Raw genomic sequence first — 12,944 nt, forward strand, 5'->3', positions numbered from 1 at the left:
CGGCCCCGGAGGGGAGGAGCGGCTGCGGCTCGTTGGGCGGGCCGGCGGTGAGGGCAGTCGGCGGGGAGCTCTCGGCGGTGCGGGACGTGCGGAGGGTACTGGTGGCAGCGGCGGGCTGGGGGGGCCGTTGCGGGAGTCAGTGGTCCCGCATGGGTGCGGGGGTGGGAACCGGTCCCGGCCCCGGCCCGGCGGAGGGTGTGAGTTGTGCTGCGAAGCGCGGCGTGTGGCGGCGGAGTGCTGGGGCTGGCAGCGGCTCCCCGGGCAGAGCTGCGGCCCACCGCCGCGGGGCCGTGTGCCGCCCCTCTGCGGCCCAGCGCCGGCGGGTCCCGCGTGGCTCGGCCGAGCCGCGGGAGCGTGTTGCCCGCCGCGCCCGGGTGCGGAGGGCAGGGAAGGGCTGCCTGCCTGCCTGTCCTCGCCGGGCCACCCCGGGGGCGAGGAGCTCGCCTGCTGGGGCTGGGGAGGCAAGGCGGGGCCCGGCCAGGAGGGCGAACGGCCAGGTGCGCGACAGACCGGCTTTTACCTCAGGAACACATCTGGGTGTCCTGTGGCGCTGTGTGAGGGCGTTTGCCCAGGGGTTGCTCCCCACTCACTCTCCTGCAGCAAGGACCCGTGGCGGGCAGGGTGGGTGTGTGTAGAGGGGGTTTCTATCTGTCTCTGGGTAGGATCAGTAGGGAACTGAGTGTCCCCTCAGCAAGTTTGGTGATGACAGAGAACTGGGAGGAGTGGCTGATACACCAGAAGGCTGTGCTGCCATTCAGCGAGACCCGGACAGGCTGGAGAGCTGGGCCGAGGGGAACCTCATGAAATTCAAGAAAAGCAGGTGCAAGGTCCTGCACCTGGGGAGGAACAACCCCATGCACCAGTACAGGCTGGGGGCTGACCTGCTGGGAAGTGGCTCTTTTGAGTAGGGCCTGGGAGTGCTGGTGGACAGCAAGGTGGCCATGAGGCAGCCATGTGCCCTTGTGGCCAAGAAGGCCAATGGTATCCTGGGCTGCATTAAGAGGAGTGTGGCCAGCAGATCGAGAGAGGTTATCCTCCCCCTCTGCCCTGGTGAGACCACATTTGGAGTCCTGTGTCCAGTTTTGGGCCCCCCAGTTTAAGAAGGATGCGGAACTGCTTGAGCAAGTCCAGCACAGAGCTACCAAGATGATCAGGGGACTGGAGCACCTTTCTCATGAGGAAAGGCTGAGAGGCTTGGGTTTGTTTAGCCTGGAGAAGAGAAGGCTGAGGGGGGATTTCATCAATACCTATAAGTATCTAAAGGGTGGGTGTCAGGACAATGGGACTGGCCTCTTTTCCGTGGTGCCCAATGACAGGACAAGGGGCAATGGGCACAAACTGGAACACAGGAAGTTCCACCTGAACATGAGAAAAAACTTCTTTCCTGTGAGGGTGACAGAGCAGTGGCACAGGCTGCCCAGGGAGGGTGTGGAGTCTCCTTCCCTGCAGACATTCAAAACCTGCCTGGGTGCGTCCCTGTGCCCCTGCTCTGGGTGTCCCTGCTCAAGCAGGGGGGTTGGACGAGGCAATCTCCAGAGGTCCCTTCCAGCCCCTGCCATTCTGTGATTCTGTGAACCCAAAGAGGAATTACTTTTCAGAGTATAAGTTTTAAAATCTTGCAGGGTAATTTGCCTTTCAGCTTGTTCAAATGCTCCTGTTAGTTCAGGTGGTAGAAAGAATGCTTTTTGAATCCAAACTTGGCCCATGTCCCAGTAGAAATCACACGCTGGTGAGCAATTACAGTCTTAAGATGGTCTTGAGACCCAACCGGGCTTGTTGCAATATGGGGCCTGTGCTATAAGGTCATTCTGCTTGAGCAGCCCTGTACGAGGTGTGTTCGAGGAATGAAGTGTTGCAGAAAGCTACTTTGGGGTCTACATCCAATTAGGAAGAAAGTTTAAGATCTTGGAGCAGATCATGAGTTAAATTAATTTACTTGTTTCTCACTGGAAGGCTGGTGCCTGAATTGTTTTGGACAAAATAGTATGGTTTTTTTTTTTAATACAGCAATCACAGCAGTAGCTGTCACTCTGACAACTGCCTGGCTGAGGTCCAAGGAACCTCTACTAGAATATCAAGAAAGTTTGTGATTTCTTTTTAGGACCATTGTTGCTATTCAAGAAAGATAATTTACCAACTTTGCTCCTCTTTCATGACTCACTGCTTTACAAAGGGATATTCATTGCAGAGCAGTAACAGTGTCACCAAAGTACTTTGCAGCCCTATGTAAGTGTTCAGCCTAAACCACAAAGTCAGTCCATAAGCAGTGCAGTTCCAGGAAATGGTAGGCTTTTTCTTACCCGCACAAAAAGCTTCAACCATTGGCCAGTCCCCATAAGGAACTGTGATGAACAAGAACAGGTTATGTTGATGCCTGGAATTTTTTCCACTGAAGCTTGCTCTGGTCTTTGCTTTCCCAGCTGCTTGGAGTGGAGCACTGAGCTGACACCAGCAAGCAGGGCTCTGGCTGGGCTGATTTTTATCTGCTCTACCTCTGCTTTGGGGAGAGGTCAGGGAAGTTTGCTCTTTCTGGTTAGGCTGGCCTGTCCTTGTAGTGTGTTTCCCAGCATTGATCCCATGTGCTAGAGGTTAGAGTGCTTGTCCAGTCTGTGAGGGCCCAAGTGCAGTTCTCCCCTCTGATGGAGTGGAGTTGAGACCATCATCAACTTCCTGAGCACAAAGGAGAGAAGTATTTTTGAAGTATAGAAGGTTGAGAGCCCTTTTACTTGGTATAGTGTCGCTCAAACACTTCAGGGAACCAGAAATGGAGCGTAGGTCATGGTCTTCTGTGCATAAGGTAGCTATGATAAAGCACTTCTCTAAATGTCTTGTTTATGCACCCTATTGCTGTTCAGGTATTAGGAATCTAGGTAGGCATCCAGCAGCTCTAGACTAGATGCCAAGTCTAAACCGTCAAGACATGAACTAAGTCTTCATTAAAAAGCACATATTTATGGATCAGGAGAACTTTGTTGCAAGAGACTGAGGTGTCTGCAGATATAGGCATTGCCAGGGCTAGGTGGAAGCTGAGCAGCAGTTTTGAAGGCATGTATTTTGGATGGGGGCACCAGGTTTCTCCTGTGAGTCCAGCCGTTAGCAGAGCAATGGATGTTTGCTCTAGGGCCTGTTGAAGATACTACCCAGCACAAAAAGACTGAAGTGGAGGAGGCCAGGGATACTGTCTCCCCCCTCACTGTTGTACTCTTTGTGCCTCTTCACTGATGTCCTTGGGATTATGACCAGTTTCCACTTTGTGGCTCAATTGCATACTGTGAAGTCTGTGCAAGAATAACTAAGCCTGCCTGTAAACAGCTAAAACCTTGGCTTAACGATGCACTCTGTTAATCTGTGACTCTGTCCTCTTATTAAATCTGCTTCGTTTTTCTGGGACCCATTAGTGATAAGAGTACAGTGTTAGCTTTGTTTCCAGCATGAGGCAAGCTCACATCAGCTGCCGACTCCATACTAAGGCATGTGACTGCGCTTGTTAGTGAAATTTGAAAGGTTGAAGTGTTTCATCCCAGTGCTGTCATGCGGTGGGCTGACTTCAGCCCCCTGCTGCTGGGGGCATTGATCGGGCTTTATCTGCCCAATAGAGGTCATGGTCTTGTTTGTCTGGTTTTGATTTTAAAGTTAAGTTTTCAGGGCATATAGGATATAAATCCCTGTTACAGTTTAACTGTTGTTTGTAAAATTGGAATGGGTCTTAAGTTGGTGCACATTCTCTATAATGGATATATTGTGATCTGGCTAACAGTCAAAACAGAACTAGCTAAATCTGGAAGTCAGTAGGCCTGGTGAAATATATGCTGGAATATATATTGCTGTTATAAGCTCATAATTGTAAAGGCACAGGAGCATGGGGCTCTGAAATGTCGTAATGAGAGAGGTGAAAATAATGCTGGTTGGTGATCTTGTGAAGCAATTCATTTGACATAGTACATTTTCAAGTCCAGTATGACACGGATGCTGTCACAAAACCCAACACCTACTGAAGAGATTGCATTACTACAAGGTTAAAAATGTATTTATTCAGGAATACCCTACAGTTCTGCCTTGGTTGTAAAATTCTCGTGAGCTCTTAAAGCTATGTTAATATTTTTAAAGATGTGTATATGATTTAGTAGATTATCATCACATTCTGTCCTGATTCTTTTCTGAATTGCTGCATATTCTGGTAATGGGTACTGCTTCTTTTTTACTCAGTAATCCACAAGAAACTTGGTTGCGTCAAGCCCAAGTATCTAGGCCTTGACTGCCCTTCTACTTTCACATTTATCCAACTGTATTTAGTAGTTTGGAGAGGAACATTTAAAATGCTAATTTAAAAAAAATGCTTCCTGTAAGATCCTCATCTTGAATTTATCAGGAAACAAGAACTCTGAGATCATGGCGGGGAAACCCAAGCTGCACTACACCAGGGGAAGGGGGAAGATGGAGTCAATCCGATGGCTCTTAGCTGCAGCCGGGGTTGAGGTTTGTACCTTTTTTTTACAAAGTGATCAGATTAATCTGCAGTTAAGTATTCTCTGGAAAGGTTTCCCAATACATCTGTGCTTACAGATAATCACAACATCACATATTGCGATGCAGAATCCTTAGATTCAGTGATATTCTCTCATGTTGTATTTAATGTATTCCTTAAGCAATAGTTGCACATAAATGGATTTTAACATACAAAGAGAATTGTCATTTTTGAAACTACTTTAAGCTGAGATCTTAATTTTTTGCTATAGACCAAAACTGTGTATCTCTGACTTTTTCTGAATGCTCATTACTTCCCTGTGTCTCATGCTTGTCCTCCACTGAAAGATCATGCATTCCACATTAAAAACTTCAGAACATTATCTCCAAACAAATTGCTTTTTGTTCTTTGGGTCAGGACCGGAGTAGGATAAATCAGCAGAGCTGCCCTGAAGGCAGTAGGGGAGCTATCTGGATTCACATCAGGTGAATACCAGCCTAAGGTATCTTAATTTCAGTTTTTGTTTGAATACAGTGCCTTGAAACTGTTTTCTCAGAAACTTATTTATACTCCATTGGAAATAAAATGCTTTTTTAATGGTGCTCACTGTGAATGTTGCTGACAGAGAAGCTGCAGAGCACGAGTGCTGAGGAAACAAAGGTCTTGCCCTTATTCAAATGTCCTCATTTAAAAAAAAATGCCAGGAGGGGAAAAGAGGGAGATAAATGCTGTGTAACAGAGGCATAACTTATTAAAATTTTCTCAGTATTTCATGTGGCATCAGCTGCCTTTATGTGAATGATCTGGTGTCTGTTAATTGTTCGTGCAGGGAAGTAGACTGGTCTGGATAATGAGGAAGCCTGTCTTGAAGTGTAAAGCATTGTACATTGCTGGAGGGTTGGGGACACTATAGTCCTGGTTATTTGCTGGAGCAGAGATGAGGAATAGGAGTAGGGGGTCAACACAGTCATGAGAAGTATGGGGAAGAGGTGGAGTCTAACTTCCAGACTTCGTTCTGCTTCTCTATTGCCTTTGGAGTGACACAGTTGTGTTTTCTATTGTTGCTTTTCAGTTTGAGGAAGAATTCATAGAAACGAAAGAAGACCTAGAAAAATTACGCAATGGTGAGTCTGCAGACTGTACACTAAACATAAATTCACACCAATGTAACAAAAAAACAGCAGGTGATATTTTTGAAAGACTTCCAATACGATGAGACCTGTAAAGGAAAGATTTGAGACACCTTCTTGCTTGCATGTGCTTTCATCCCTCAGATTGGAAATGTCTTGGTGTGTTCCAGGTCTCTTTCTCCGATTCAGTGTAGTACTGCAGCAGTCTGAGTAGTTTGCTTCTTTTTCTTCCCAAGATGGATCCCTGCTCTTTCAGCAAGTGCCCATGGTGGAGATCGATGGGATGAAGATGGTGCAGACTAGAGCCATCCTCAGCTACATCGCAGCAAAGTACAACCTCTACGGAAAGGACCTGAAGGAGAGAGCCTGGTACCGTAACAGTGCATACTATCCTTACTAATACTCTTCCATGACTTTTAATATTTATGAGAAGAATATTGCTGTGAAATATCTGCCTGTAAAGGTGCATATACATCTGCCAGTGCTTTGTCTCCTCGGATCCAGGGACTGGGTGGATAGACTTTGTGATTGATAAAATGATGGTTAACTGTCAACATAGTGAGAATGATATGGCCACCTTCAGGCTCATTTCATTTCACAGAGACCAGAACTGCATTAACTTCTTGGGCAACTGAGGGCCTTAATACACTAATAAAGGCTAAGTATGTTTTTTTAATATCTTTAAATGGGAAAACAGTAGGAAAAACTACAGCTGCCTTCAAAAAATGAAGTGTCTTGAAGTGTACTAATCTCTCTTTTTGAAAATGTAGAGAATCTTTCACAGCTGATTTTAAACGACACATTCAGTGGCTTAATGCTGCTGAAAGTTAAACCAATATTTTCCCAATATTACTTTACTATGTACGCTGTGGATGCTTTCCATTGTCACAATTAAAGGGCTAATGGAAAAGCAAAAATGCGTATTTACTCTTTTTTTTTTAAAAAAAAGGTCATGCAAAAGTTCAGTTAAGTCCTTAACCTACCTGACTACCATTTACTGTAAAGGGTTTATTCTGTGATAACGGAGGGGCAGCTCCAGAGACTGTGGGCATTATAATGGACTGGCAGGTCTGAACTGGTAGTTGGCAGCCAGTATCCTCTCATGATTAGACCTCAAAACCATATTTTTTTTTTCTGTAGTGTGGTTTGCAGATGTGGTCTTTTCTCCCACAGCACAGATGAATTGATTATCTATGGAAAACAGTGTGAACTCCACTTTGAATGCAGTAGTGGCCGACTCTTATTTATACCTTGCTTGTTGCAGATGCTGCGAGCCTGTTTATAAAGATCTGTGCTTTGAAAAAAACTGACCTGGAATCAAAGTGGAAGAACAAGAAAACCAACTACTGTCTTATGTTACATTCATTAATAAGCATTTTACTTGGTGATTGCTCCAGCAATGAATTTCAGGAAAATAACCAAAATGGAATGTTGAAATGATAAATGTGAAATAAAAATATTTGTTTCAGGATTGATATGTACGTGGAGGGAACAACAGACCTGATGGGAATGATCATGTACCTCCCTTTTCAACCAGCTGACACAAAAGAAAAGAATCTTGCCTTAATCATTGAACGAGCTACAGCTAGGTACTTTCCTGTTTATGAAAAGGTAAGTGATACATCACCAGTAGTCCATAAAGACGGTAAAGTGGGGCACAGGTTCCCCCCCACCCCACTCCCCTGTCGCCACACATCTACTTTCCAGAAGGCAAGTGACAGTACAACTCTGGAACTGTACGATGGAGCCAGCATTCAGCAATATGAAAATAGGGCCATGAAATAATATTGTGCTGGTTTCAATACTGAGTATCTTTGCTATCTTTTTTAAGGCTCCTTATAGAGCAAATCCTACTTTTTGAACCTAGCTTAGTGGCTGATGGCTCCTAGTGTTTTGCATAAAAGCACTATTTAAATACCTGGGCCGGCATTCAGAACTTATTGCCTGAAAGTGTAATATACTCTTGCTGTTCAAAGTTAAATATGATTGTGCTTTATAATTAAGGACCTAATTCTGTGATCTTTCTTAAACCCATTGCTTAAATATATTATACTTACAGATTATTACTGTCTCCTTCTGAATCACTATTTGGGCACCCTTAGGTGTGCACAAGGAGGCTCTACAAACAGGACGTATTTAGCTTAAAAGCATAAAACAATTATTTACTGGCTAGCATGCACTAAAGAGTTAGTGTCTAATGAGCAAGGCATTGATTAATATGCATACCCCCCCAGAGCACATGAAGAGTCTTTCTTGGCTAGACAAGAGTTGGTCAAGAAGGGACGGGTTGTTCTTTGCTTCTCCCTGGAACATAGCCTGGATGTTACTGAGTTGCCATTTTCTACCAACTTGCTGTTTGTTCTGTTGTTTTGGTTTGGTTTTCCTTTTAGGATATTTTAATTATTTCTCATGGTGTTAACATTTTCTGTTTGAGTTGAGTCAGCTGTGACCCTCATCTCACTAGCCTACTTCTATTTGTAACTTTACCTTTCGTACCTTGTATGGTTGTACTATCCAGATTTTCTCAACAGCTCTTTTTCAGAGCGTTAGCAGTCTTCTCAGAAGTCTGTGCCAAAAGGGTACAAAGCTGCGTTGTTTCAGAGCTGAGCCAGGTTTCTAGCTTGAATCCTTGGTTCACAAGCAGCTGAAGTCCATTCAAAAAATACAGGACTTCATGCAATTTTGTGTGCCTTTTTATCAGAGCCTTAAATTGCACAAGTGAAACCCACAGAGGCTGCCCTGTGAAAAAAAAAAATTGCACATAAATGACATAAGCCAGCACTCCTGTAATCAAAGTTCATCCACTACCATACCAAGGGAAGGCTGTGCTGAGGGAGATTGATTGCACACATTAATCTTTCAAAGATTCAAAGTCTGATAACATAAGTATTTAAGTTATTAAAAAATAAAAAAGCAAATTTAGACACCAATATTCTCCAAACCTCTGCCTAGGTGGAATAAACTACTGTTATGTTTTAGTGTGTATGCTCGCTGGAGGAAAGTCTTTAAAATAATCCTTGTTGACTTATGGTAAAGACACAGCTAAACTTTTCCATGATTTTTAGCCTAGTTGATTTTGTTAGAATAGTTAATAATTTTCCTACTGTACAGCTGTTCAAGTTGTCCATTGATTCAGCTTAGCAGGGAGTTGCAGTCGTCATATCAGACAGAAAACATCCCTAGCTATGAGTGTTCACTTTCAACACTCAGCATCCAGCTAGAGCGGCAAGAGGTAATATAAAGCACCGCAGGCAATCTGGTCCCGACGCTGTGTATGGGAGTTTCTGTATGGCTTTGATAGACAAGCTGTGTTGGACCTTGTTAGAGCAGTGTAGGAAATAGCTACATGAAGGTATCAGCCTTGCCTCTGTCAGAAATTACTGCTTCTTTTATAGTAAAATTGGCAGATGGGACTGGAGGAGGAATTGGCCTTCAAAGTCACAGACTGATGTCCTAGTTCTAGTGCACATTTGTTATTTGCGTAAGTGTAGCATTAGAAGCACAGACACGTTTTCTTCTCCTGCTTCTGCTACAAGGGTGCTAGTCTTTAGGAAGAAGGTATGCTGGAGAGCTGGGAAATGCTCTGGAGCTGTGCTACAACATTCACAACTTGTCCATTACGAGTGTTAGCAGCATTGGCGGGCTGTGATGCTTGCATCAGTGGATTGCCGTACAAGAATCCCTCCATACAGGATGAAGGGTGGAAAGGCTGTGTTCCTTCATTCCTGACCTGTTCCAAACTCTAATCAGCTGTCTCAAATTTTGCTGAAACATCTGGGAATTCAGTTGACTTACGCTATAGAAAAACTGTCCTGACCACTTCTTAGAGTTACTTTGGTCCTGTTTCTTTTCTGTGATTTAAGTCTTTCTTATGGGACTGGACTTGCTACAGCTACCTGGTGCAGTAGTTTAGAGTGAGTGGTAGTCCATGCACACTGAAACATGAGTTCAGATTTAATTTTTTGTCATGAGAATACCTATCGCTTTCTAACTTTATGGTTGGAACTTCATAACTTCACATGGATTTGCTCTGCTGCGTGTTTTTGTAGAAATCTGTCTGTAATGAAATATCTAGATAAAATTGTTACATCCTATATGACTTTTTTTTCCCCTTTGTATTTTGTAGGCCTTAAAAGACCACGGGCATGATTATCTTGTTGGCAACAAGTTAAGCTGGGCAGACGTCCATCTGTTGGAAGCCATTTTAATGGCAGAAGAATGTAAGCCTGATATACTGTCTGCATTCCCTCTGCTACAGGTTGGTAATCATCTGATCTCAGTATGGAGTGAAAGATACAAATGTCACTGCCTGGTTTTAAAAGCTCTGTTACTGACAGTTCGTTACTTCTGTTGACTACATCAACCTGAATGGATGTGCACTGACTTCCCCCCAGACAGGCTGGTGGCTCACCTTTCTTCAGCTCTACTTCTCCCAGATGTTCTTAGCTGGCAGGAATTCACTCACTAACACTACCAGTTAGGTCCTGTAACTGCTACTTCCATGTCTTCAAACACAGCAATCAGCATCAGGAGGGGAAGTCTGCAGCCTGTTGTGTCTGTGCTTTCTGTCCTCTTTTTGCTAGCAAAATTGTATGTTGAAGAAATCATATACAGAGCTGTTAAGTTTCGTGTGTCTTGTCTTCTACGGTGCTTTGCACTGAGGTATTCCTGTCCTTGCCTCTTTTTTTTTCCCAAATATATCTGCAGGATGTGGATTCAGGCTGTGGTTTTTGCTTTTTCTTTTTTCCTTCTTTTTTCTTCCACCTTTACCAGATGAACTCTTTACTATTAACTTCTCCCATACACATCTGGGAAACTAAGGTAAACATTATAGCACCAGCATTGCAGATCAGAATATTCACACTTGAATTTTCTACAAAGACTAATATGTTTTAAGTGTGGTTTTGCTTTTTTTAAATGAAAAATGCTGAGTGCTGAGCTGGCTGTAAGGACCTTTCTGTGCTTAGCAATTATGAGAAGTAAAACTCCAAGTCACCTGATTTTTAATCTATAAAAGATGGAATTATAATTTCCTGACTCTCACTGGCTTTACTGCTGCTTTTTACAGGCTTTTAAAGGAAGAATAAGCAACATTCCAACAATCAAAAAATTCTTGCAGCCTGGCAGCCAGAGGAAGCCACAAGCAGATGAGAAGTTTGTTGCCATTGTGAGGCAAATATTCAATATCTAATCATGTGGCTGCTCAAGATAACACAACTGTAGTATATTACCATATCTGTGCCTTGTAAGTGTAAACTGTGTAGATATATTCTGTAGCGTGCATCATAGAGCCAGTCATGTGATAATTGTTGAAACAGAATATGCTTTTCAATTTGAGTAAAAGGCTAATTTGGACCTGTTGAGCCCAGAAAGTGGTATTTCATGGAGCAATTATATGAAATAAAATATGCTGATACTTTGTGGTGTTTTTAATTACACTACATGCCTGGTAGGGTAAAATGTTTTAGCTGTAGCTTCCCTAGTACTGCAGAAGGAAAGCCATCTTCCCCTTCCTCTCACCATTTTAATAGACTGCAGGAGGAAAAGCCACTCCATTAAAAGGGAGAAGTCATTTAAATTCAGGCCTGGAATCTTTTGGTTTTGCTCTCTAGGTGCTCTCCTAGATCAAAGTTCACTTCCCCCTGTTGTATTTCACTGCTCTCTCTGTACTCTCAGAGCTGCAGTTCAATAAATAAATAATAATCCCCTCATGATCTTCATAAGTTTATGGGCAAAACTGAGACACTTGTTTAATCCCCACGTGAATTTCTCAGAAGAAACTTCATTCACTGAAAGATCAAAGTACGTGTGTTTAATTAGCTTAATGTGGTTTTTTCACCCACTAAAACCACCCATTTCCTTGCTCTTCTTTTTGCTGTTTGGCTAGATGGTCACAGGGCAGAAAGTGCCACTTGACTGGTTTTTGTAAGGCTTTACTTTCTTCATTCACTTCCCAGGTAGTTGTAAAGAGAACTGCACTGGCTGCTTGCCTTTTCGATAAAAGAGTTACTCTTATCTCAACAGTGCTTAATGCATTCGCTACTGTTTCAGATTCTTTACCCCAACTTCACAGAACCATCACTGTCCCCTTTAAGACCAGTGCCATCAACTTGCAGTTGTAGTTTTCCTCAGTAGGACTCGAACTGATGAGGCAGAGAAAACAGTCAGCCAGTGTATATACAGACTTGCTGCCCAGCAAAGCTAACTCCTTTTCCGACTGGTGCCTAAGAGCCACCGCATAAGATATCTTGGAGATGCGAACTGGAAGCACCCCCCCATCACCTCAGCACTGTCCAGGTGAGCTCCTGAGAGTTTTACATTAAAATTACCTAGGCAGCTGCAAGCAGCAGCTTGCAATGCTGTCATAGTACTCAAGTTTCATCAAGCTACGCCTCTGTTCCAAACAAGTGCTACTATTTCTGAACCATCACAGACGCTGGCACAGGGCACGGCCTTTGCATTTTGTGAGTCCTCAATCCCACAGGGCTATGTTGGACTTGCTGAGAACACTATTTGTTTGGGCTGCTTAGGAATTTAAGCAAAAGCTTCTGGATCACGGCTGGGCTTGGAGTCTCCAGCCCCCTGCCCCATGGGCTAATTCAGCGAATGCTTAGAAGGCTCAACTCTGGACATGCTCAAAAATATGGAATCTTACTGCATTTTAGGCTCTGGGCTAGCAGCAACTGCAGGATGGCTTCTGCATTTCAGCACTAGGTTGCCTAAACTTTTCATTTGAGCTTAATCTAAGGCAGGATTCACCTTGTCTACAGTACAAATACCCAATTGGCGTTGGTCACCCAATCCTGTTGGGGTACGGGCAGTTCAATTCCTCTAACCTGCCTTGATGTTCTACTTCAGGATAGAATGAACATCTTGCACGTCCAGCCATCATTTTAGGTACCAAACTCCCAGTCTGAAATCCCTAACATTTCAGCTCAGTCCCCTGTAGGCCTGGTGACAGCTGGAGATGACTGATACTTGTTAGCAAAAGATTCCAGAACTGGGGACTATGGTTTGGAGGAACTGCCTTTTTTTTTTTTTTTTGTCAATTGTGCTTTAGCCTTAGGAGTTGCTCACAACACTTGTCGCCACCTAAGCCCCTGCCAAAAATAAGAATCTTGGTATTCTTCTTACGTATTTGCAGAGCAAATAAACTTTATAACCAAGCTCTGTATGAAAAAAAATGAAAAGAAGCACTCACCCATATTCAGGTTCCTCATGATTTGGCTGCACATTCCCGTGCACCAGAAGATAGCCCTAGTCAAGCTTTCAGACCCAGGTAATATTAATTATTTTTTATACGAACCAAAGCAACTTATATGCCTGAATAGTTTGTGTCTCAATAGTCT

The 12,944-nt window shown here is 43.8% G+C and overlaps 1 protein-coding gene across 1 annotated transcript; it reads left to right on the forward strand.

Moving 5' to 3' along the window:
- LOC104047761 (glutathione S-transferase) lies at positions 1-11,033 on the forward strand. Its single transcript, XM_064447924.1, has 7 exons — positions 1-95; positions 4,370-4,476; positions 5,538-5,589; positions 5,832-5,964; positions 7,065-7,206; positions 9,722-9,853; positions 10,664-11,033. Exons 2-7 carry the CDS (start codon positions 4,390-4,392, stop codon positions 10,784-10,786), a joined length of 669 nt encoding a protein of 222 aa, XP_064303994.1. The 5' UTR covers positions 1-95; positions 4,370-4,389; the 3' UTR covers positions 10,787-11,033.
- The last annotated feature ends 1,911 nt before the right edge of the window (positions 11,034-12,944 follow it).

This window comes from Phalacrocorax carbo, chromosome 3 (genome assembly GCF_963921805.1).
Source record: "Phalacrocorax carbo chromosome 3, bPhaCar2.1, whole genome shotgun sequence".
NCBI lineage: Eukaryota > Metazoa > Chordata > Aves > Suliformes > Phalacrocoracidae > Phalacrocorax > Phalacrocorax carbo.